Here is a 25215-nt window from a genome sequence, read left to right as displayed (position 1 = left end):
ACAATAGTTTGTAGCATTTGCTTGTACCTGGATTGTCTACAGAAGTATAAAGTTGAGAATTTGTAGCATGAAACTAAAGAAAATATTCAATAAATCTTGAAAAGACCATGTTCTAACCACAAAAAAAAATCTTATACTGAAAAAAAGACTCCATGTATATAATATGAGTGGACAGACTGTGGACCTTGTGCCACGTTCTGCCACCAATCTGCTTATCTGCTTGCCTTCGTGCGCTTTGTCAGGGTTGCTTGGACCCTGGAAAGGAGAAGAGCATAGTTGAAGTGAACTTTTCTGGACATTCACTGTCTGCTCCTTGTTAACAACCCACAGTACTCACAGTTCCTTTCCCACTACATGACTAGACACCCATTTGTCCAGTGAGACAAAATGAAGTCAAATCCCATCACAGGGTGTGTATTCCTCTGATTATGTGATGGGAGTATACCTGCAACCTGGGGTCACATGAGGAGACATTGCATCACACTCACCACACACTGGCAGCACTGCCTAAAATGAGTGTAAATCTTATCACACAACCTATAAAGCATCTCTCAGATGATACAGGCAGCAATTGCAGATAAGGGCTGCACTGGGAAGTACCACTTCATTTGCAACACTATGCTATAAAACAAGCACTCTTCTAATGCTCCTAGAAAAGGCTATATGACAACCCAAACAAAAGGCTGGACATATCACAGCTCTCTCCTGCATATTCTAGCCATACACTCTTACCCTCACTACCAGATATAAATATACTCTGCCCATACTATAAACTAATCAGATGCCACATACACCTCTACTGACTTGGATGCATTTCTATTTTTCCTATAGATCACTTTATTTTCTTTTGTTTTTAGAGTGTCTATAGAATGGAAAATTCCACGCTATTAGGCCCTTTTAATTCTGATAGTATAATTTAAATCTCTTTTTCTGAGTTTTCCAAATAAAGAGCATATTTGTACAGCTATCCCTCTACAGCACAAAATAATTGTTATTTGTACTTTTGCACATAAGATCATGTCTGTTATAAACTGGGTATATTGACAGTCCTAATACAGTTTTCTGCTCTTAAATTTGAGCATTTCAGCTTACTAGTTGGACATTTTAAGGTTTTTTTCTCTATTATTTATAGAGAAATTTTCTAACAGAGAAAATTTCTTTCTAACAGAGAAAATGTGACCAGTACTGGCCTGCTGAAGGTAGTGAAGAATATGGGAACTTCTTGGTTACTCAGAAGAGTGTTCATGTACTTGCCTATTACACCGTGAGGAATTTTACTCTTAGAAACACCAAGATCAAAAAGGTTTGTAGCATCCTAAAAACACAAGTGGGCAAAAGGAAGTGTTAAAATATGCTCAGAATATTTTTAAGGCAGTTGACAGCTATTTTCTGCTGTGTATGTAAAGCCAAATCCTGTAGATCCCAGCCAGCCAAGATGCTTGTCAACTTCAGTTAATTTAACCAGATGAACAAACTCAGAACACTGTAGGACCATCAAGAAAAAGCAGTGATCACATTGGAGAGCTGATGTGAACTTTTCCTGCCTGGGTAGCAGGACAATACATTTTCAGAAAGAGAGCAACTTGAAGAAAATATGGTATGAGTTAAATTATCAACCTCAGCTCTCCATTTTTCTTTTTAAGGACAGGTGAATACACTCTTTGTTTTATTGTAACCAGAACCAGCATGATCTCAGCTCAGCAGGGTGATGTTACTTACTTTGAGGAGAATTCTGAAAGCTTAATTTATTCCAGCCACATAAATGTCTGAGACATCTAGCCTCTCACCTTCCCTGAATAATTAATGCAAAATGTTCAGTATTTACTATCAATTAATTTATTCTGCCTATTTTAGGAACCAGTCTTTGAATGAGATGACCTGCTTTCTGAAGGCATCCCTTCATGAAGCCTCTGAGCTGCCATGGTGGAAGGGAGCTTAGAAAAGCAGCCTACACAAGGCTACTTACCTTGTAGATCACTAAAGCTGGGTGAGATGAATCCCACTCTTTCTGTTCACTCAACAGAGGAGCAGAGTGGCAGGAAGAGCTGGTGACTCTTGAGAGCAGCTGTAATTTGTTGCCTTAATCTTTCTCTATGGCTTCCTGAGAAAGTGTGAGGTCATTTTTCCAGTCAGTCACCGGGCAAGCTGGTGAGACAGAAGCACTGGTCCTTCCCCTTCTCTTTGAAGGCTGGAATATTCAGAGCCAGATGGCATGCTTTGAACTAAATAGGGATAGTACTGGTTCAACACCTATCAGGTATGGAAATAAAATGAAGGAAGATGCGGGCTGCTAACATGTGGAATTATTTTTCTGTTGCAGGGTTCCCAGAAAGGGAGGTCTAGTGGACGCATAGTGACTCAGTACCATTATACCCAGTGGCCTGACATGGGTGTTCCAGAGTATACACTGCCCGTTCTCACCTTCGTGCGGAAGGCGTCGCATGCCAAGCGCCACGCTGTTGGGCCTGTTGTGGTTCATTGCAGGTGTGGTTTCTAGTGCTGTAAGGTTCACTCCACTTTTGTTTTGCAGAAAAAAAGAATTTTTCACTGGTGGGTTATGCAAAATTTCACTCTTGCATTTAACAATTCCTGATGGAGTACAAATAATGTTTTAGCTGATATTCTTAGCTGGTAATTCTCTCCTTCATAAGGCCAACTAATCAATTGTGCCACCTCTGTAAATCTCCATAAACAAGATGATGCTGCTCTGCACTATGTCCTTTTCTTGTTTGTTTGGTTGGGTTTTTTTTCTAAACTGCTTTTACTTCTTTTTCCTTTCCACATTTCTGTACTTCTATCTTGAATGCTATGAGCTTACCAGATACATGTGTGGGGATAATTGTTTCATTTCTGCAAATATACTTTTAGGATGCTTTTGGCTCATGCTTTCTTTGGTGCAGGGATACTCTCTAATCCTAAGAGGAGCTCTGTGCACAAGAGAGGACTCACTCTATTCCTGGCTGAACTACAACTCTGCTGTTTTTAACATTCTCTGGGCTCTAGCAGTCATTTGCAATGGAGGAGTGTTCTGGGGAACGGTTGAGGTCTGCATGTGCCGCAGTGTGCAGGCAGCTGTTCTGCCAGTGCTCACTGAAACTGGCAGCTCAGGGAAAATCAGTTTAAAAGGGCTTGTAGGGCCTGGAATGACTTCACAATGCCCATGAAGGACCAGGTTATTGTAAAATATATAAGCAGGTTCTGGTTTTCCACTGTAGTACCTCACCTTTGATGGAACATTTGGAAAGAGAACCTCCTCATGAATTCTGTCCTTCTGGAGCTGACTCTGAGAAAGCCAACAGGTAAAGTCACCTCACAAATGCTGCAAATGAAGATATTTTATTTGTGGGATGATCTAAGCTGACTGACATCTGTTTTTAGCTTGAAAAATGAATATTCCATATCTTCTTGTTCTGCTGATATTTACATTCTGCCTATTTTTGGGAAATTCAAAATGTCAAGTCTGAGATTGCTGAGATATTGGCAATACATTAGGAGTTGAATAAATTGAGTTTTTAAAAAGTGAACTGTGGGAAGTTGTGTGGCTTCAGTCAGACCTCTCCTTTGGGTCACAGATATAACTCACCTCTGCAGGCAGTTTTGTATGGTTTTTAGCTAACCTCACCACATGCACTATGAAATTTCAAAGGAATCATCTCATGTTTGAAATGTAACTTATTTATATTTACAGGCTATATGGAAGACACAAATGATGAGATTCATGAAACTTATTTTAGCTCTTTTTATTTGATACTTTTCATGTTTTGTCTTTCATAACAAGTACAGATGGTGTCTGGTAATCTTTGTACTTCTTTGTGTCTAACAGGGTATTAACAACCTGGACCTTTGAGTTTCATATTATACTTATTTAGACAGTTTATTACAGCAATCTGAGCTCACACTACCTGTGAGCTCTGTGGCAGAAATGAGATGACTGAATTAGCATGTGTGGACTGAGCTGGATCTGCCCATAGGGGACCATGCAGACCCAGCATGGTGCTGCTCTCAAGTTACATGTACAGTATACATGATGTTCCTTCGAATCTTAGAGGGGAATTACAACTGACTACTTCCCATATACGACTAGATAACAAAAACTGACCTCTTGGCTTTGTGCTTCCTACCCAGATATTTCATAAAAGAAAAAGTTTTTCTTTAATTTTATGATACAGCTGTTTCTATACTACATTAATCAGAGTTTGTAAGAGGAATGAGTTGATTAACACCTTCTTTTCCATTTTCTGTTTTTAAAATGGTTTTCAACAATTGCTTGCCATCCCAATCTTGTCTATAGAGCACTACGTTTTTTCTTTTACAGATATACTCTCAACTCAAGTTCTGCCATTTCCTGGAGTTTATCTTTGAAATCTCCTATACTGTAGCGGGTTTCAAAATGAAATGTTTGCTTCAAAGTGGGGTTTAAACATAAAAGAATTTGAATGCATTAACTATGCCCAAATGCTGACATATACCACCTTTTCTGTGTATATTTGGCAGAGTATCCTAAGGAATATTACAAGGCTGAAAAATTGCAAACCTCCAGGAAATCCCTTAGTTCTATTTCAGCCAATAGTTTAAAAATCATTTGAGAAAATGATCTTTAGGTTTATTCTTGGACAAAGAAAAAGATTACTATCAGCCTTGAACCTTTAGCAAAGTATATCATAAAATAAATTCATTTGTAGAGGGAAGTCTTCCCTATGCAGCAGTTTGTTGAAAAAGCTATGTCTATGGAACAGTTCTTCCCATTAGTGTTTTACTTCAGGCTCAAGACTATTTTTTTGTTTTATAGTGCTGGTGTTGGAAGGACAGGCACATACATAGTGTTAGACAGCATGCTGCAGCAAATTCAGCATGAAGGGACAGTCAACATATTTGGATTCCTAAAACACATACGTACCCAAAGGAACTACTTGGTGCAGACTGAGGTAAGAATAAAATATTAATAGCGTGAGACTATTTCTGTTTGCAGGAGGATAAATATTGCAATCCTCTTTCTGGCACCACCAGATGGACAGAAACCAGTCACCAGACTGGATTTTCCCTTTTTCCCTTTGCCTTGGTTTTATGGAGACATCCTTCTAGGCACACTTCGAGCAGTACACTAGAAATTACCTTTCCTTGGGCTCCTGTCTGTTTATTAAGGAGGACTCAGAAGGAAGCCTGTATAAATTGTGCTTCCCACAGTACTGCTTTCTTGGCAGGACTTGTATTTTTGTCACGGAGCTTTTTGAGGAAGCACCATTGTCAGGTGTTCAGATCTTCACTGAACCTTATCAAACAGTTTATATTAGGCAATAAAATATGGGGGGAAAGCAGTGTCAGACAGAAAATTATATACAGATGCTTTAAACTGAAGATTGTATATAGAATATTGAAAGAAAGAGAAAAGAGAAAACAATAAGGGCAACAGCAGGGCATTTGAAAATCTATTTCAGGTTTCAAGAACAGGTGGTTAGATTCCCCTGTGCCTTTCAATAGGAAAAAAAAGTTAATCAACAGCTAGGGTGCTTGTTCCAGAGGATGTGAGAAAGAAAATAGAGGATAACTGTAGGAACTAGGGGTAGGACTGGCTTGAAAATTTGCCTCAAGGCTGTGCTTGCTTGCATTTTTAACTTTATTCTGTTAATGTGAGATATCACAGGTAGTGAGAATTTGGTATTATACATATATATGTGTGTGTATTGCAAGTGTACCTGTCAAGTGTGCTTGTGTGTGCTGACACTGCAGAGGGACAGCCTTCGCTATAGAGGATCACATTAGAGAAAACCCCTGTGAAAAAATACTGACCACATCAGAAGTGTCAGCTTAACCAGAGGTATCCAGGGCAGTCTGAAAATCATGAGAGCTCAGATGTTTGGTTGTGTTTTCCTAGGAGCAATACATCTTCATTCATGATGCACTGGTGGAAGCAATACTCAGTAAAGAAACAGAAGTCCTTGAGACTCACATTCATGCCTACGTTAATGCTCTCTTGATACCTGGACCAACAGGAAAGACCAGACTGGAGAAGCAATTCAAGGTGAGCTCTCTGAGATAGTAGTGTGAAAATCTTTAGGTGTGTAAACCTGAATGACTTAAAAGTAGATATTTCAACACAACTTTCCTCAGCTTTCTCTACCTAAAATTTAACTGCTGAGCCTAAATTAAGTTTAAATTTATCATATGAATGCAGTCAGTTGGGACAGAATTATTTGAATGCTCTTAAACAAGGAATCCACCCAAAAAATCCACAAAAAAAAGATCATTGGAAATAGGACAGTAAGTAGATTTTGGAAAATTTAACTATGTGCCTTTGCTGGAAAATCTCTAAGGTAAAACTGCTGTCTGGAAAGATACCATTCTGGCAGATATGTCATGAGCTATATTGATAAATCAGTGTACTCCCCTCCTACAGTACAGCACTGGCTAGATGACAGACTTCACCTTCAAAGATATGGTTATTTATCTTGGGTTCAAGAATAATTTGAACTGCTAAAAAACAGTAAAAAGTATTCTGGTGACTTGTTAAGTAGTTTAGACAGATAACTAGATAACTAAAGTTCAGAGAGACAGCAAACCTGCAATATATGCACCCTTCTGTTTAATGCAGCTTATGAAGGAATGGCTTTTCTACAGTTACTTGACTTTTTTTTAACTTCATTGTTTCAGCTACTGAGCCAGTCTAGCACACAGCAGTGTGATTATTCAACTGCACTCAAACAGTGTAACAGAGAAAAGAACCGAACCTCATCTATCATTCCTGGTAAGCTTGTTCAAATCCTCAACAAGAACTGAAGACATCTGCATTGGTTTGGAGCAATGTCCTGTAAAGTACTTAGAGTGAAGAAGTGAATTAAGAATTACACATAGAAAAACTAAACAGATGGCTGGGTATTAATTTATCCTGACTGATGGAGCTCAGTGTTCTCATTACTGTGACATGTGGGATAATTGCTATAATATTATAAGAGTCATTGCAACATATTTGTGAATTTATAACTTTTTTACAGTGGAAAGATCTAGAGTGGGTATCTCATCCCTGTCTGGTGAAGGCACAGACTACATCAATGCTTCCTATATTATGGTAAGTCAGTTAATATATTGGTGAAAAACAATGAACAGCTGTTTTCAGAGTTGCCATTTGGCTGATTTAGGGTGGCACAATCCTGATTTTGAAAGCTCCTTTCTTCCATCATTCACTCTGCCTGAAAGACTTACTTCCTCCAGGAAGTCCTATTACCATAATTACTGGTTTTAAGTTTGGCTAGGTGCATTGCATTTTAACAATCTGTAGAAACATAAATCACATCATAGTTAGAAACTGGTAAAGCTAAATGCTTTATAGGAAGATCTCTTGAGATGAACTAAATGACTAAATGTGTTAACTAACAAGTTAGTTTTTGATGGCTGTATTTTGGTTTGTCTTCCTACCTGCTAATCTCACAGTATTTTTGCAACTGGCATAGCTAAAGATACTGTAATTCATTAGCTTTCTTTTTGCTCTCTGGGTTTTCTTCAACTCTTTCCCTTTTCATTAGCTGAGAGGGAGGAGTAAATGCCTCCTGGACATTCAGGAAAAAAATGGGAAAGCTCTATGCAGTGGTATGTGTACATGATCTTTCAGGTGCATTACTGCATAGGAACTCTCTTTCATGGTAAGAGATTGATCTGAGATATCTGTACAAATTAAGAAACTGCTTGGCATTTTTGCATATCTTTTGAGTATTCTTTTATTTGGTCAAGTAGTTAGCTCCTCTGGAATTATGGATAATATATTTTTATTCTGAGTCGGCTGTTTGAGTCTCCTCTGATCTCTTTTGTCCTTTTTTTTTAATCAAATATATTTTTATCCTTAAAAACTGTTTCTATGTAATTGAATCTATTCTGTTCACATGGAAAATATTTCAGTGGAAGTTTGATTTTTTTTCTAATATTTGCAGGAAGCCAAAAAGGAACAAGTGTGCAATGTATTTTCTAGGTTCTCACTCTGTCCACTAGAACCTTCCTATTAATTAAGCATTAATACTTGGGCAGCAATTCTGAATCTGTCAATTAATTTATTTAATTTTTTTTGCAGGGTTATTATCAAAGTAATGAATTCATTATTACTCAGCATCCTTTACTACACACTATCAAGGATTTCTGGAGAATGATATGGGATCATAATGCCCAGTTAATAGTCATGCTTCCTGATAGCCAGAATATGGTAAGTTCTGTGGCTGATTGTCATGAGTTTCTGTATTAATTTTATTGGTATCACCATTTTGAAATATGCAGGATATGAGAAAATATCTTGGATTTGGAAAAAAAAACAAACTTAAAAACTAATAATACCAAGATGAGTGTAAAATCCCCAAGTCATCTAGCAGAAATCTAGAAATCTTTGTCTAGGTAGATTGTGATTGGAATGAAAACATAGAGAATCAGTCCTGTACAATTTATAAAAGGAGGCAAACAACAGAAGTAACCATTATGGAAGGTTAGTTTTTGCTCCACAGCTTCTTAGCTGTAGTATGGCTTCTTAGCCATTATTAGGTAAGGGCAGAAGTTTGAGGTTCTTTATTGCACAACAGCAGCTGGTGGGACCTGTGGTGGGCCAGGAGCACCAGTGGCCAAGTGTTCCTCACACATAAAAAAGCCTGTGGGGAGCACAAGTGGCCATGAGTGCTGCCAGCAGGGTGGGCACGCAGGGCATGGGGCAGCAGTTCCTGCAGGAGGGTGTGCAGGAAGGGCACTGAAACCCTGCCAGCTTGGCCAGGCAGCGGTGGTACCCACCCAGCACACAGCCATGGCCTCTCTGAGCTCTGCATCCACAGCTGCAGCCCACCCCACCATCCCTGAAACACACAACAGCCAGACAGGACACGTGACAAGGAGGATTCCCTATCCATCTGACCATTTTGGTTATTACAGCGATTATAGGATTTTCTTTACAAAAAAATCTCTCTTCATTTCTGCTGTCAGACAGAAAAGATGTGCCTATGAGAACTTTTTTCTTCACTTTTAGATAACCCCAAAACCACACATACATTAGAACACACCAGCTAAATAAATCATATGACCATGGTCTATGCACAGCACAGCCGGAGGGGCAGGCTGGATGTGTGGCACAATGCAGCACTGCAGGATCCTTGCTATGTAGGTCCACAGGGTACATGGATCTTCTGGTCAGGATCACGACAGAGCTCTTTGGAAACCATCATTTTGCCTTTGTTATCCCACTCAAAATTTGATTTGTCAGTTTAAATCTAGATGGCTGGATTGATTATATATGTGACACATTATTTATTATGTTGGATTTTGCATTTTAAGATCTTAATATTACTTGCTTTTATGACTCCATTTTTGGTTTGTTTTTTTTTTTTTCCTGGAGGCTGAAGATGAATTTGTGTACTGGCCAAATAAAGATGAGCCTATAAACTGTGAGAGTTTCAAAGTCACTATGATTGCTGAAGAACACAAGTGTCTGTCTAACGAGGAGAAGCTCATAATCCAAGACTTCATTTTAGAAGCTACGCAGGTAATGCTGTCATATGCATATAACTAAGGACTTGATTTTCTGAAAGCAATGCCCACATTTTGTTACATTTTTGATGGTAAATGTCTGATTAAAAAAAATCCATGCCCTAGAAATATCCTTGAAAGGGATATGTCTATAAGGTATTATGATGACATGGGGAATAGGGTAGTCCAACCTCGACAGCAGTGGGGTTCTGCATCTAGAGGTTGGAGGTGGCACAAGGTGAAGAAAAAGAATACAGAAAATCAATCTTCTACAAAATTGATTAATGGGGTTTTTTTGTTTGTTTTTTTTTAATCATTTAGGATGACTATGTACTTGAAGTGAGGCATTTTCAGTGTCCAAAATGGCCAAATCCTGATAGCCCCATTAGTAAAACTTTTGAGCTAATCAGCATCATCAAAGAGGAAGTTTCCAACCGTGATGGGCCCATGATTGTACACGATGAGTAAGAACTGCACTTTTCTGTTTGTTTTGATTTTTTTCTGTAGAACCATCCTTTCACTGAGTGAAAGTTGCCAAAATAAGGTAGAAAGTCTGCACTTCACAGTAGTGGTGATGCTACTGCTCCAGCTGCATCAACAAGAGACACATTTTTATTTTATCATACTTCATTTCAGTTTTATGATTTTGATACTCTAGATGGTTATCAGGTAGGTCACTAGGGAGGAAGTCAGTTAAGACTTCATTGCCTTTTATTTAAAGAATTAACTGTTCAGATGAGGCACCATACCCTTCTCCAGCTGTTCAATAATGGCAAAAAATAACAAAATGTTGAAACATGGAAGGACCCAAATCTTTTTTGGCTAGTAGAGGGTTGTAGAGAAATAACTCCAACAAGTTGTAGCCAGGTGCTGTGGAAGTCTTTTTAAGGCAGTGCTGGACAGAGCTGTTTCAGATATGGCAGATAATCACATGACAGAAATTCATCTTACCAGTTTGCCCCAGAATTTGTATTTTCTCTAGCTGTAAAACTTGACCCAGTTTCTAGAGTTTTGTTTTGTTTTACTTTACAAAGGCATGGAGGGGTGACAGCAGGCACTTTCTGTGCATTAACAACTCTAATGCATCAACTGGAAAATGAGAATTCAGTGGATGTTTACCACGTAGCAAAGATGATAAATCTGATGAGGCCTGGAATCTTTACAGACATTGTAAGTAATAAGCAAAATCTGTGGGTTTTTTTCCCTATGTGTGACATTATTAGCATGCTTAGATCTTAGGGCAACATTACTGAACTATTTGCATCTTAGTTTCTGAATGAATTAATCAAAACTGTCTTCCAGAGGTGCTGTAGAAAAATAAATCTTCCTGGAAAGAATTCAGATGACAAAAAAATGAGAATAAAGCCAGCAGACAAACAGTAACTCTAATCTGTCCCCAGATGTGCAATTTAACATGGATCAGATTCAGCATACAATATTTATTTTAAAATACAGCTTTCTCCCCTACTTTTACCATGTTCCCTAATGTTGTGCTTTACATTGTGTACAGGGGGAGCCACTAGTCAGAAAATAATAAAGCTGCTAAGTAGCACAGTAACTTCTGGAGCACAGTACATTAACAGACTGACACATCAGCCATTAATTAATTTTGAGCAACAGTGTCACAAGATAACTATTTCTGCCAACATCCTGGCAGAACATCCTGAATGTATCCTCTTTTCTTCTCCAGGAACAGTACCAGTTTCTATACAAAGCTATTCTCAGCCTCGTCAGCACAAGACAAGAAGAAAACCCTTCAGCATCCATGGACAGTAATGGCTCAGCTTTACCTGATGGAAATGCAGCTGAAAGTTTAGAATCCTTAGTTTAATTAGCACATCAAATCAAACATACACATCACTGCATCACACCAATCACACCTGGAGTTTACCATTATCATTTTCAGTTTTATACTTTGGGGGGGGAAAATCTGTCCAGTCAGTATATATATAATCAGACCCCAGCCGTTGCTCAAACCAAGTCATTTCTGTTATATACAACTTTACTGTGGAACTTTTATCATTAACAATGTGTGCCTTTTCTTGAAAGATTTCTTGTAATACATTGTTACATCTGGACTAACTTGATTGACTTTTACAGTGTTTCTAATTATTGAATTGTGTATGTTTTTTCAGTATTAGTTTTTTTTGATTTATCTGGCTTTACTTTTAACTTAAAATTACCGTATTTATAGATGCTAGGGAATCCTTGATTAAAAACATGTCATGGGTTTAGTATTTGGTTTATTCGCTGTATTTATAACAATTTACATTTGCTAGAAATGCAACTTTTAATATAGTAGAATGTAAATAAAATACTGTTCTACATAACATTCAACATTTTAAGATTTCAATTAGACATTTAGAATAGTAATCTGATACTTACTGTAAATACTGCTACTTCTGTAGTGATCCATGGACCAAATTTATATTTATAATTGTAGATTTTTATATTTTACTACAGAGTCAGTTTTCTAGTTCTGTGTAATTGCCTTGTTAAAATAATGTAGTCAGTTTGTTTTTACTTTAACGAAGTCTTCTGATATATAATTGTGCATCTTAAGGAATTTACCTTCATATAGCTGCATGTGATTTTAACTTTTTGTGGGAACTAGAAATAATTTGTTTTGAAATGAAAACTTTTTATGAGACTAACACTATACTTGGCATTGTTAAATTGTTTTTACCCTGGTATTGCAAAAATAAATATAAATATTCCAGTCTGTGTTTAGTAGTCTTCCACATAAACAGTCTGCACTGTCAGGCAGGAGAGCTTTTACTTACAAGAACAAGGACTTAATTGAGGATGATCTGCAGACAGCTGCTCTTCCTATAGAATCCAGGAGTTCAGGAGACATTAGTAGAAAACTTTTATGGTTTTTAATCTCTGCTCCTACCCATACCTATAATGTCCACCTTAGCTCCTTTTTTAGCATCTCCTCCCACCTCTGCCAGTCTGGTTGTCCCGTGTTAGTGGGCTATGCCAGGTGTCCCAAGTGGCTCAGGGGGCCCTTCCCAAGACACCCTGTGCTGGCTTGGCTTCAGATCAGTCACTCAGCTGCTGAGCTCTGCTGCCTTCTTTGGCAAGGAACGGCCAAACTTCGGGAAGCAATAAAACAAGCAGTCTCTGCAAGAACCAAAGAAAAATGTTTCAAATTGACCTCAATCATTTTCTGTAACCTTCAGAACTGGTGAGAAAAGATACTGATTGTACTGATGGTTGCACCACCGAAGGGCTGGAGGAGCCTGGAGCAGAGTGAAATGTTTGTTTAAAGCTAGCGTGGGTGTTGCCTTAAGTTTTAGCTTTCATATTTTCCAGATTCTGTACTGCATTAGTGTATAACTCTGAACTTCATAAAAAGTGTTAGTAAGATTAGTTAGACAAAACAATCCTTTTCCAGCCTGAGAACCAAGGACACTGTTGCAGCTTCAGGCCCAAAAAGTATAAACAATGAATTGAGGAGAGCAAACTGGGAGGACGGGACTTCATAACCTGAAGCTGTAATTGGACAATTAACCCCAATATGTAAATAGACCAAAACTCATAAAAGTGTGAAAACTCATGACCCACCTTCCATATTGAATATGGCCATGGTCAGGGTCTTGTACTTCCCAAGGTGTATCCACTGAAGGCATTTTTAATAAATACCTACTTTACCCCTTTAACACTGTCTAGCCTCTGTTCTAGGTAGCCTTCCAAGGCATCATGGGCAGAAAGACCAACTATTTTCTCACTTTATACAGTATATACAGTTGCTGTGTAGAAATACTGATAGAAGAAATAGTGTTCTGGAGTAGAATGCACAGAAAATAATGGACTCTGAGATGAAAACTAAGCATAGGAAAAGACAGACCTGATGTGAGCTTGGGGATTTTAGTAGACTGGTTCCTAGAGTAGGCATGTGTAAGGGAGCTCATTGTGTCAGCAGATAGATCTAGACCCCCCTCAGCAGTGTGGGATTGAGGCTAGGTGAAGCTGCAACAAAGCCAAAATAAATTCAGATTTAGAGGAATCGTAACAGCAGAATCTTTAAAGAATCCTCATACTGTTGATACATGAAATGAGCATGAAGGCCCTAGACAAGGAGACAGACTGGCACAGAATGACAAAATAGCTAGCAGAGATGCAGTTGTTGTCATGCTGTTACACTCTTTTATTGCAAGAAAAATAATCATATAGACAAAACAATGTATCGCCGAATCACAGGGATGGTGTAAGGTTGGAAGGGACCACTGAAGGCCATCTAGACCATGTAACATAGCAGGTTTATAAAACTGTGTTAAAATATTACTGTGTCTGAATTCTCTTTTACCTTTGACCACTTCTCTTTATAGCCACAGCAGTGCAGTTCCAGAGGTTATGGAGTGGTTGAATCCATTTGACTCAGGACCCTGGAGGTTTCCCTTTCCCTATCCACCAGAGCTGCATGCAGGATGATTCCCGTGAGCCCAATGGCCCTGTGCAGGTCCAGCCAGGGAACATGCAGTGCACATGTTCCACACAGGGAGGCACACACACACACACACACAGGATGCTAGAAATAGGATTCATGACAGAGAACAGGACTAGGATTTCAGAAGGAGGCAGGGCAGAGGACCATGGTCAGACACAGCGTGAATGGATGAGGCACTGGCCAGCAGTCAGCACAAGCACCTTTTACCCCTCTTCTCTCCTTGTTCCTGTGCTTACTACTTCCCTGTTCTCCACAGTGCCTCTGTTTCTCCAACCTTGTCTATCTCTGCAGGTAAAAAAAATCCTTAACCAATTACTTTCATGGGTCTTAGCTTTGCTACCCCATACCCAAAAGTCAAACCTCAGCTGCTGCCACTTAGATCATCTCAGGCACAATGGTTTTACCAAGTTCCCTGGAATTTCTATCCTCACAAGCTTTCCTTTCCAAAAGGTCTCCACCAGAGCTTGGCCTTGCCTCACATAACTTCCCATGAACTGCCTGTGTAGCACCACCAGACTTGATGGCACACTTCCTAACTCCTGTCAGCTGCTCACTCTTGCTCTCTCCAGCAAGTTTCTCAGGCTCTGTGCAGATTGCTCAGCCTTGGGCCAGGGGTGCCAGCCACGTGCCCACAGATACAAGTACTCATCTCTTTAGTTCAAAGATATAAACAGTTCATTAAATAATTCAGAGAGAACCTTCTTTAATGAGCTAAAACATCTCTATTCAGGTTTTACAACTTTTATTTTTTTTTTTAATCCTGTGGTCCTTTCCATGGTTGCATATTTGGTAATTCTGGAAGTTCAAGAAGAACAGGACTGAGATTAGGACTCCTAAATGCAAGCAAACATGCAATGTATCCCTAGTGGAGTTAATTGCTATTGACAAATAGGATCTAGAATCATTTTAATTTAAAGAGTTTGGGGGTTGACAGGAGTTAAAAATGGACATAACAGGTGCATTGCCCCAGACAATGCACTTTTTGTAAGCATTACACATACACATTTTTCAGTGTTCAGGCACAAATATGGTGCATACAAAGGTGTATAATGGTTGAGCTTAGAGAAAGGGATGGTTTTCTTTTTCAAGTGGCCTAAGGGTTCCTTACTAATTCCTCTAAAGCACTCAGATTTGCTGATAAATTTCATTTGCACATCTAGGATAACAAGGACAGCAATATTATGTACTTCCCCTGTCTTATTCAAAAATTATAGAAAAAAAATTGATATCCTAATCTCTAGGGGTGTACATACCAGAAAGGTTAATTGTGATTTTATGGCCAATTGAAAACCATATTTTATAGCCTTTTTAGCAGATACTACTGCACTTCACTGCGCTAACATCTCATGTGCTACTTCTTCAGCCTTTTCTTCTGGAAAACTGGGTTGTTGCCTCACATACCAAATAACAAGCATGAAGTAATCTTCTGCTAATGTATTTACAGTTTCATATAGTTTTATACACAAAGTAATTTTTAGGCCAATTAATTCTATTTTGCTTTTTCAAGCATCTGTGGACCAAAAGCAAAAAAGGAATCCTCCTTTCTAAAATCCCATCTTGATATAACCGTTCCTTTCAACCTAAATATTTTGCAGACGTTTTAAAATTGTAATCCAAGAAATCAGCTGTCATTCAAAGTTTCTTCCAGAGATGTTTGTAATCACATTCATCATCTTAGCATGCTGACAAGTTATTTAAAACATAAGTGCTTAAGATAATCTCTTTACTCACACATATTGGTTCTGATCTAGAAAAAAAATAAGAATCATAAAAAAAATCTTTTATAATCTTCAACTGTGATGGATTACAGATTTTAATAAATGCGTGTCAGTTCCTCTCTCAGACAAAGGCCATATTCTAATTAATTTTTTTCTTATAATCCAAGCTACAGACTCAAAAGACATATAGCCTGCCTTTTCAAACTGGGTCAAGTGTGGAGAAGATGTTATGTATCTCTGGTAAAAAGTAAGGTATTAATAAACAACATCAGGTTAAGCTTTTTTCTTTACAAAGCTGTAAGTCATGTGTGACAGGGAAAACTTGATTAGTGTGATCTTCCTCCTAAGAAATCATTAAAGAGTTGAGAGTTTAAAAAGAAAAAAGAAGAAAAGTAATTTACTATCATCAACTTTTTAGTATTTGTGATGTGGAGATTTAATACCTATGGAAAAGCTTTACAAGAATCAGCAATAAGTGGTGAACACAAGTCATAAAAACTAATCACTATCAGTACAACAACGAATCAACTAATTACTTCAAAAAATCATTGGACTTCAAAAATCAGTTGAGAAAACTTGTCAGCAATATTTTATCACAGTGCTTTAGCTGGCTTTATAGTTCTTTGCTATGTCCTAGGATAATGTAATTTCAGACAGGTTGAAATTCTCTGTGGTAAATGCTTACTTCAAGGTGAATTTAGCAAAGTTAAAATCCTTTCTCTCTCATTCTGAAGAATAAACAAAGCACAGCAGGGGAGGAGATGAACAATATTGTCTTGTTGGGGTAAAAAACAGAAACAAAGGCCCCACTGCTACCCTAGGTCTGAGGTGTCATAGGTTGTAGTCTTAGTTTTCACCACTTCCCTGCAGCAAGGCCTGTGTCTGACCATCCACTTCTCACAGGATTGTGCTTTAGTGGATTAGGGTTTCAAAGGGACAAGAAAAAAGAGAAGGGTCTTTCACAATATTTGGCCACATCATGTCCAACTCCCCTCCATTTCAAATTCATTATTTCCTTTCAAAGCCAAAAGAAGTGAGGGGAAAAAACCCCAAAACTTCTTATGGAATAGAATTCTTATGGCTTATGAAATTAATTTCTTTGTTTCCAGATAGTCACAACCTGTACACAGTACTTTAGTAGGAATATATTTGAGATGGTGTGATTTGCCTTGATAAATTCTGCTAGACACTCCCAGCTAATTTTTTTTTTCTCCCCATCACCTTCTAAGTTTTCCAGCTTAATCACAACCACTAGAGCCCATTTTCTCCACCCATTAACAGCTATTTTGCTATGAGCTTACACCTTTTCCTGGCTTTTGTACTTTTTTTTTGTACTTTTGTACACCAGCCCCTCCGAGGGATATAATTCTCACCTGTAGGAATATCTGGGGCTGAGAGAGTGTGAAATACAGAGGCAAAGAAGCCAGTCTGAGTGTAATGGGCTCAAGAACCTTCATTTCAGAAAGAAACTGTGATTTTCCATGTCATGAAGATCTGGCAATAGTATAAATTCCAAAATGAAAAAATGAGAGACACAGAGTGAAACAATCTGTTCCTCGAAGCCTGAAGTGAACAAAGAGTTTAAGAGCCTTTCAGCACAGGCAGTGATAGCAGAAGCCATGTATTCAGCTGAGCAAGGTCCTCAAGCTGAGTCAGGCTGGGAGACACCAAGGTTCCATGCCTTCCTGGAGCACAGGGAGAGATCATGTATCTACTGTTCTGCAGCTTACTACACTTCAGTAGTTGTCCTTATGCCCAAGAACAAAATATGCTGGAAAAAAATCTCTTGAGATTATAGCTGAACATTATCTAGATACTGCTATACCTATATATATATATGTATATAAATATATAGATGGGCTTGTTTAAACAATTCTTGAAGAGTTTTCTCCTGTGAGTCTAGCATGAAGTATGCAGAGGTATTTCATGCACCGAGAAAAGTCCACGTGTAGACATCCTTTCAATACAACCATCTACGTGAAAAACAAAATCCCAGCTACAGCTTATTATTAGACTGTAGAGACAATATGACAACGAAACAGAGGATTTCAGATTTATTTTTCAAGCAATCTCATGTATAAGATACAATTATCTTACCAGTAATATGCAAAGAGAACTGAGAAGTATAATCTTCATACAAAAAGATAAGCAATAAATTCATTTAAGTCTAAACATAGAAAACAAAATGCAGCATTGCACTGGGAATTAGAAATACATTCCAATATAAAATGTCTCAAAAATACTAGCAGTGTTTCTTGATGAAAACACTGCAGTGCTCATTCTTTAGTACTCCAAAAATATTAGATACTTGTAAAAAATTCTGATTTTCATCCCATACTGCACTTCCAAGGCAGAAAAGCAAGTACGGTATATGCATATATACAGAGGAACAACTCCATGGCTGTGTATTTGTGGGCTAAGGGAGGGAACAGAGAATTCTCAAGTAAAATCCTGGTCTCACCAAGCTGGACTGGAAGGGACCAGCAGATACAAATATAACTTTAACCTTTATTTGTAGGCCATTAATCTACCTGGAGGAGGAAGCAGCAGAGAGCAGAATATTCACTGCAGGCTCCATCCTTACCCCAGCTGTGTCTAACAGACACAAGAGACCAACAGCCTGTAACATCAGTGGGAAGCAAAACATCTTTGTGGAGATAGGATTTTGTGTGATATATGCATGGATCTGTAACAGAATCCAAATTTGACATTACATTAAAAAAGCATTGACTCAGTATAAAAAGTCCTTCTCTTTCACAGTAACACTCTGCCCTTCTTTCTCCCTTCCACTCCTTTCACCCAACTCTAGCAGCTGCTATTTCATTGCATCTGCACAAAGAAAATCCAAATCCTGAGTCGCAAAACCTGGAGATCAAAACTTGAATTATTGTTATGGCTGCTTTCCCTACCATGCAAAACAACACCTGGAATTCCAGCCTCTTGGAACTGTGATTACAGCACTGGTTCTCAGGAAGGAAAAGGCTGTGCGTTTATCAGCAAAGTGCATTTGTGAACAAAGCTGAAAGCAGTTTCCTGCATCAATATGCAGCTTTAGAAAAGGCAAGCTCTAGGCAGGTGCACAGGTACCAGTGCAAATACAACCTGCCCACAGCATTATACCTCACAGACCTGACTGGTGAAGTCTAAGCCATGTTTAGACTTGCAAGGTGGTGTAGAAATCCCTAAGCAGAAGCCAGAGAAGCAGCCCTGAAATGAAAGGAGGCAACTTGTGCTAAAGTTCAGTTCTGGACTGATGTGGCTAAACTGCAGCTAGAGCAGGGCTGACACATCTGACAGCACAGCACTCAGCAGCAAATGAGCTGGTATGCTGGCAAACTGTCAGCCTAAAGTGACACTGCTCTGAGTAGTAGGTATAGGTTCCCAAGTGAACGCTTCAAAACCATGAAAGCAGAAGGACAGAAGCTAACTCAAAAAGTGGCAATTTCAACCTCTAAACATAGTGCATTCCAAAGCTGCATATACTACACAATGAATTCCCTTTGTAACAGTACTTAACCTGGATGAGGCATGCAGTGTAAGTGGGAAGAGTAAACATGTCATTTGGAGCGTCTTCCAAGCACAGTAACTTTGTTGTATTTCAGACTGCCCTTCCTAGCTGCAGAGCCAAATGTTAATGTGCTCTCTCCACAGCACAAGGCAACATTTAACAGCAGGTATTTCAATATATTGCAACCAGCTTCCACTCTGTAACAAGAAAGGGTATGGGGGGAAGCTGGCTTTAAATTTCCTCCCTCCTCAAACAAATTTAAATTTACATTCATTACAAAGTGATTTAAAAATATTAAGATCTAGGTTTCAAATATTTAAGAACGGAACATTTTCAAGATTTAACAGGATCTTATTTGCTAGTAGTGCAGAATTTCTAAGCTATTTTTTGCATACTGTTATTGTGAAAACATTCATGAATACTGCTAAAGTGAAAGGGACAGCCAGACTTAAAATTTAAGTATCATGTTCATCTCCATTTTTCTGAAAAATTATTTTTACCACATGCACAATCAAACTTCATCAGTGGAGTTCATTACCCAGACTTTTCCACCTCAAAATAATCCACTAATAGATTTTTCTTCCAGCTTAAATTTGTCACAATAACAACCCTATAGACTTAGAAGATAAACTCTAATAACAATAAAAAACCCTTCTGAGATATTTTAGAAAAGATATAAGTTCTGACTGATGCCAAAATATGTACATAGAAGTTTAAGAATTTTAAGAGGAAAATATCACAATCTGTGAGTATCTATGGTTTCTACATCAAGCCTTGTGGCGGGTTTTATGGAAGGCAACATTTGTATATGAAATGGCAGGTCTTAAATGCCCTTAGCTGGTCCAAAGTGAGATTCTAAAAGGGGAGGTGGGGGAACCAAAGGAGGCCAAAACCTGATTAAATCCAGTTTTCAGTTACTGTTTGATAACGCTGCGAGTGCTGTACATAATGCCTTCTGCCCGAACGCGCTCAAGTATTGGCCCGTAAACATTCTTTGTCAAAGGTATGACCATGCCTTTGGCAGTTATTTCACCTGAAATAAAGGCATGAAAAAGACAGTTAGTGTTAGTAACTAACACTAGTAGTTACTAGTTAGTAGTAACTAACTACTAGTGTTAATGAGTTGTGCTCTACCGGGTTTATTTGGAAAGGCTTTGGTAGCTGCACAGTGGGGATTTTGTGGGCAAGGTGGGGGTTGCTGTGCTGGACACAGCCAGATCAAGGTGCCAGGAACCGCCCAGTCATTCAGCCCTGTGACACAATCAATTATAATTTATCATGCTAAAGGTTTTCTCTACACTACATTTAATATTAAATATAACACTTAATATTTAATGACTTAAAAATCTTTGTGGATTAAGCAGTAAATTAAGAGTTGTCACTGAACATCTGAACGTCCAAACATGCAGATTAAAAATTCCTGTAAATAAGACAGGAAGAGTCTGACAAATTAAAAAAAATACACATAAACATACAAAACACTATATATTTACTTTCTACAGGCAGGAAGATACAGAGGATTGAAATACTGTTACTGAAGTTGGAATAGCCACTTACCATCTAGAACCATTTTAGCAGCAATAGCTGCGGGGTATCCTACTGTTTTAGCCATTGCAGAATACCCTTTGTTATCCCCATAGACAACCAGATCAATAAATTTGTCTTCCAAATGGCCAGAAGGATGCCTGAGACCTATTTCACTTCTCATTACAATCATATCTCTCTCTCCAGCGCCTAAAAGAAAAGCACACAAACTATTCATTACTTGTATTTCAGTCATATTGAGATGAGGTTCCTGAAGAGCAAGGCACTACACATACACAGCAGGTAAATCAGGGAATGACTGAAGGCGAGGACTATTATGGAGGAAAGAATACTAAAATCAAACTAAAAGTGTAACAGGGAAAGGATAAATTGGGGAAGTAGGGAACATCACAATACAGTAAAAAACCTATGATGAAGGTTTATTAACTAAGGTGAACAAACTAATCTAATTAAGGCTTATAAAAGATATTGCCTTGTTCTGCTCAAACCCATGAAGAATTTCTCACATACCAAAGGGCAGCTTCGTCTCCATGTGCTTTGCAAGAGCCCCTACAATGGAATCTGCTGCTGGAACCAGTTCATCTCCCAGTAAACCTAACCTGGCAGAAGAAATGAGAAAGTCTTAGATCATTGCCTATCAGCAGCTTCATCTCAGTTTTTTAATTTCCAGTTGCTCAGCATACCAGTTTAACAGTCTTAACATGAACCAAAATGGCTAGAATTGCAAACACTTCTTTTTTTATTCTTAAACTCTCAAAATCTTTGGAACATTTTACCATTCCACTGCTTCCAGCTGACTTTTGTCCTTCTCCAGTTTGCTAAATACAGCTTCTCTAAGAACACTGGGCTCAGCAGGTGACTTAATTCCAACCAGTTTGCACATGAGCTCTTTCTGTTTGAAAACAAAAAAGGTTCATGAAGGCCTGACATCTGTTCCCACTCCACCTCAATCAAGGTTTTGAGAACCAGCTACTCCACTAAGATCAGTTACAATCCAGGACTTCCAAGAAGACAACTTATGTGTAGTGGGAAAGTGAGAAAGATTGAGAATTTTAATCACAGCAGGTGAAAATAGGGATTATCTTTTCCTAAAAGTCTTTATACCCCACCCCTCAGCTACTTCCCCCTACATTTTAGTCTTATCCCTTCCTCTGGCAGCAAAGAAAGAACATAGAAACCTGCATAAACCAGGAACACTAGGAGAATATTAAGATGAAAGAGAAGACTGACAGAGTGAAAACTCAGAGACAGGATATCTCTCAGTTTGTCTAGAAATGGAGAACATCCCTTCCAAAAGGAAGAAAACAGACCAATAAGATGAACAAGGCTCTGGCAATCCTGTGTTACCAAAGAGATTTTCCATGACACTTGTGCATATCTGAAGGCCATTTTGTGCCACCTAGATGCTTATCATTGCTTGCTTCATTCACAGCAAAGTGGATGATAAAAAGAACTATGAGCAAGATATAAAATAAAGAGCAAGATATGAAATAAGCAAGAACTGCAGAGTCTACAAGCTCAGGTTAGCTCATCTCTTCTACTTCTCTGGCAGAGTAGATAAAGGAAAAGTATCAAGATGCAAAAACATTACTAAAAAAATATTTGCAGTGAGAATAATGAGTTTATAGCTATTTTTACAGATTACATAACACTGTATACTTAATCATTGAGGCTAGAAGAACTGGAAATTCCAGCCCTTTTTACAAAGAAAACTTGAAAATATCAACTCTAAAGCTGTAAGTAGACAAAAATAATCTCAAAAAAAAAAAAAAAAAAAAAAAAAAAAAGTAATTCCAATATGGCCACCCAAAAACTCCTGGAGTTTGCTCATCTTCCCAATACAATGTTAGTCAGAGACAAGCAAGACTATGGCCTCTTCACCTTCTGCTTTCTCGGTTCTGAGAACACTCAAGACATTCTTCAGCTCTCTTCATCCCATACTGAAATATGAAATACCCTGTTTGTCCACAGAAACAATGAAAATGTTGACTGTCAAATGTAACAGCATCACATCAGAGTCATGTCTTGGCTGAGATAAAGATAAAGTAAGGCACCCAAAATCAAGACAGAATAGCAGCATAACAGAAGAACAAAAAAAATGCTTGTATAGATTTTCAACAGAAAAAAAATGGTAATATACTCCTTTATGCATAATCTCTTCTTCCTTGATACCCTAAAAAATACTTTTACACTGAAGATCATCAGCCAGTAACAAAAAGGACACTGTAAACTCAGCACTGAGGACTAGACTGTGACTAACAAAAAACATAAGACGATTCATAAAAATATGGCCATGGCTTTGTCTAGCTGAGACCTGAAAGCCTCCAATCGGAGTCTATCAGGAAACCTGTTACAGCACCTTGTTCCATTTCTGCTGAAGAAAGTCTTCCTCATTTCCAGGAAAAAAAATCAAAGATCAGGATGCAGTACAAGATTCTCATTGCTAAGTACACCCAAGTCTAGCAATAGGAAAAACATCAATAAAACAGAGGATAAAAGGCAGAGTAAGCAAAGTAACTCACCCAGGTTAGAGGTGGCTTAGTTGAGCTTAGCAAAGGATAAGGATCTGGATTAATTAATCCGAGTTTTACAAAGCCCCCCATAGTTCTGGAGTACCCCTGAAATAAAAGAATAACACCATTAAATATATTAGTCACTTGAAACAGGTATTTCTCCTTGGTTTTAAAGTAGTGATAGACATAACTGTGGCAGTTTAGAATTAGTTTCTTGGGAAGTCAGCCACAATAACCTGATGCCAGTGAGGTTACTGCCACAGGGCAGTGTCTTCCCCAGCCCCCTCCACCTTTCCCCACTTTATAATATATTTTTTTTTAATGGCTTATTCTGTCATCAATACACAGAGCACAACGCAGAACACTGTTCACCTAGTTTCACACCACTTTGATTATGTGGACATCACATAGGCTGCTTTTAAAGGTAAGAATCCTGTGTGCTTATTTCTCATCTTCAGGAATATCAGACAGACAAAGAAGTAGAATGGTTTAAAAGGAACTGCAAAGGCTGCATTAGGCTGCAAAATGAAAGAAGTCTCAACTTACTTTTGTTTTTATCCCATTAACATTCCCACACAAGTGCTGGATACCTGAGAGCACTTACATGCAAATTACTAGAAACACTAAAAAAGCAGAATGGAGGAAATAAAGCACCCTGAAAGAAGACTAATTAAATTAGAAGTCACTTCCACAAGCACTAGGTTACCAGCTCAGATGGCCTTGCAGTGAGATGCTTCTGTGTGACACCTCTTTTTAAACTGACTCCATTAGCTTTCTAAACTTAATCTCTAAAAGGCTCTTCTAGGAGATGATTGCCTCTTCAGTGAGCAGATTGTTTTCTGCTCTGCAGCACAGCAGCATGTGCAAAGGGCCAACACTAACTTCTGTCCTGCTCAGCACTCTGTGCTGGCACGTCAGTACCATGCAGGTGGAGGTATGGCAAACCTTTCCCCACAGCCCCACCAACATCCCCCCAGCCCAAAGTGCTGGCCCTGCTGTGGGCATTAAGAAAACAGCACTAACCACAGAAACAGCATTCTTGCAGCACACTGACAACCACTTGGAATGTCACCCTGACATTTCTGCAGTTCCCTGTGCTAGCACATACAAAAGAAGAAAGTTTTAACAGGCACCAAACAGAAGAATAGATACTGTCAAATTAGGGTTTCACAATAAGATAGATGCCTCCCACATACTTTCACCTTCTGAAAAAAGAGTTTGTATCTAGACTGAAAAAAAAGAGAGCTATTGCAATTTATAACTCTTTTTCCTCCATACTGGCCTTCCATCTTCTTCCACACCTTTATCTCCTTCTCTCAGCAAGCCTCCCTCCCTCAAAAAATCCTGTTGTATTGCAACAGAGGAATTAAGACAAAAAGGACATACACCTTCCTCAGGCTATGGACAAATAACAAACTTAAGCCTTGGCATAAACCTTAACAGACATAATACAACATCCATAAAAGCTTTCTCAAACTTTCAATGTGGTTTTAGGTTTATTTCTTCTTAATGTATATTGACTGAAAAAAATTTAAAAAAAGAAAATCTGAAAGAAAAAAATATTTTGTTTTGATTCTGCTTTGGACATCTAACAAATGAAAGGAAAAGACTCAATCAGTTAGAAGGAAAATACATTTATCTCTTAATATTTTATTTAGCTGACCAAAATTTAAAAACTCCTCAAATTTAAGATTTCTAGATACTTAATGAAAAACTTTCTCAGACTGGTGGAAAATCATAATTTTCTGTAAGATTTATGCATTCTATTTTTCATGGGAATATAAGAAAACAGAATTTATTTATTTTTTTAATGTTTTATTGATCTGACACCAGATACAGAGCCAGAATAAAAAGAGGAAACACATACTATGCAAGACAACTGACCAGCTGTCTAAAATAAATAAAACCATATTTCCATTTTGCAACAAATACCTGTTAAACGCAGCAGGTAAAGCTACATTAAAAATTAAGTAACTGCTTTCGGTTTTCTCTCAG

General features: G+C 38.2%; 2 protein-coding genes across 10 annotated transcripts in view; one reads left to right on the top strand and one right to left on the bottom strand.

The window, feature by feature from the left end:
* Window positions 1-12202, top strand: part of PTPRZ1 (protein tyrosine phosphatase receptor type Z1) — a 136385-nt gene extending 124183 nt beyond the window's left edge. For 4 of the 8 annotated variants that reach the window (XM_023918545.2, XM_023918543.2, XM_023918542.2 and 1 more), the window contains 12 exons: window positions 1169-1303; window positions 2321-2484; window positions 3216-3299; window positions 4790-4925; window positions 5873-6019; window positions 6649-6742; window positions 6990-7063; window positions 8057-8185; window positions 9353-9499; window positions 9805-9947; window positions 10518-10653; window positions 11174-12202. In XM_023918545.2, coding sequence (XP_023774313.2) covers window positions 1169-1303; window positions 2321-2484; window positions 3216-3299; window positions 4790-4925; window positions 5873-6019; window positions 6649-6742; window positions 6990-7063; window positions 8057-8185; window positions 9353-9499; window positions 9805-9947; window positions 10518-10653; window positions 11174-11314 — 1530 coding nt within the window. In that variant the 3' untranslated portion in view covers window positions 11315-12202. The remainder of the gene's footprint in view (window positions 1-1168; window positions 1304-2320; window positions 2485-3215; window positions 3300-4789; window positions 4926-5872; window positions 6020-6648; window positions 6743-6989; window positions 7064-8056; window positions 8186-9352; window positions 9500-9804; window positions 9948-10517; window positions 10654-11173) is intronic. The other 4 variants (XM_023918548.2, XM_023918547.2, XM_023918546.2 and 1 more) reach the window with 1 other exon arrangement.
* A 5493-nt stretch (window positions 12203-17695) lies between these two features.
* The window catches only part of AASS (aminoadipate-semialdehyde synthase), a 28035-nt gene continuing 20515 nt past the window's right edge, over window positions 17696-25215 (bottom strand). For both annotated transcript variants that reach the window (XM_086886997.1, XM_023918541.2), the window contains 5 exons: window positions 23230-23325; window positions 21484-21599; window positions 21218-21306; window positions 20720-20896; window positions 17696-20195 (listed from right to left, as the gene is read on the bottom strand). In XM_086886997.1, the coding sequence (XP_086743123.1) occupies window positions 20077-20195; window positions 20720-20896; window positions 21218-21306; window positions 21484-21599; window positions 23230-23325 (597 nt within the window). In that variant the 3' untranslated portion in view covers window positions 17696-20076. The remainder of the gene's footprint in view (window positions 20196-20719; window positions 20897-21217; window positions 21307-21483; window positions 21600-23229; window positions 23326-25215) is intronic.

This window comes from Cyanistes caeruleus, chromosome 4 (genome assembly GCF_971803275.1).
Source record: "Cyanistes caeruleus chromosome 4, bCyaCae1.hap1.1, whole genome shotgun sequence".
NCBI classification, from domain to species: Eukaryota; Metazoa; Chordata; class Aves; order Passeriformes; family Paridae; genus Cyanistes; species Cyanistes caeruleus.
The sequence above is the reverse complement of the archived record's forward strand: the minus strand, read 5'-3'. Positions and strand labels throughout refer to the sequence as shown.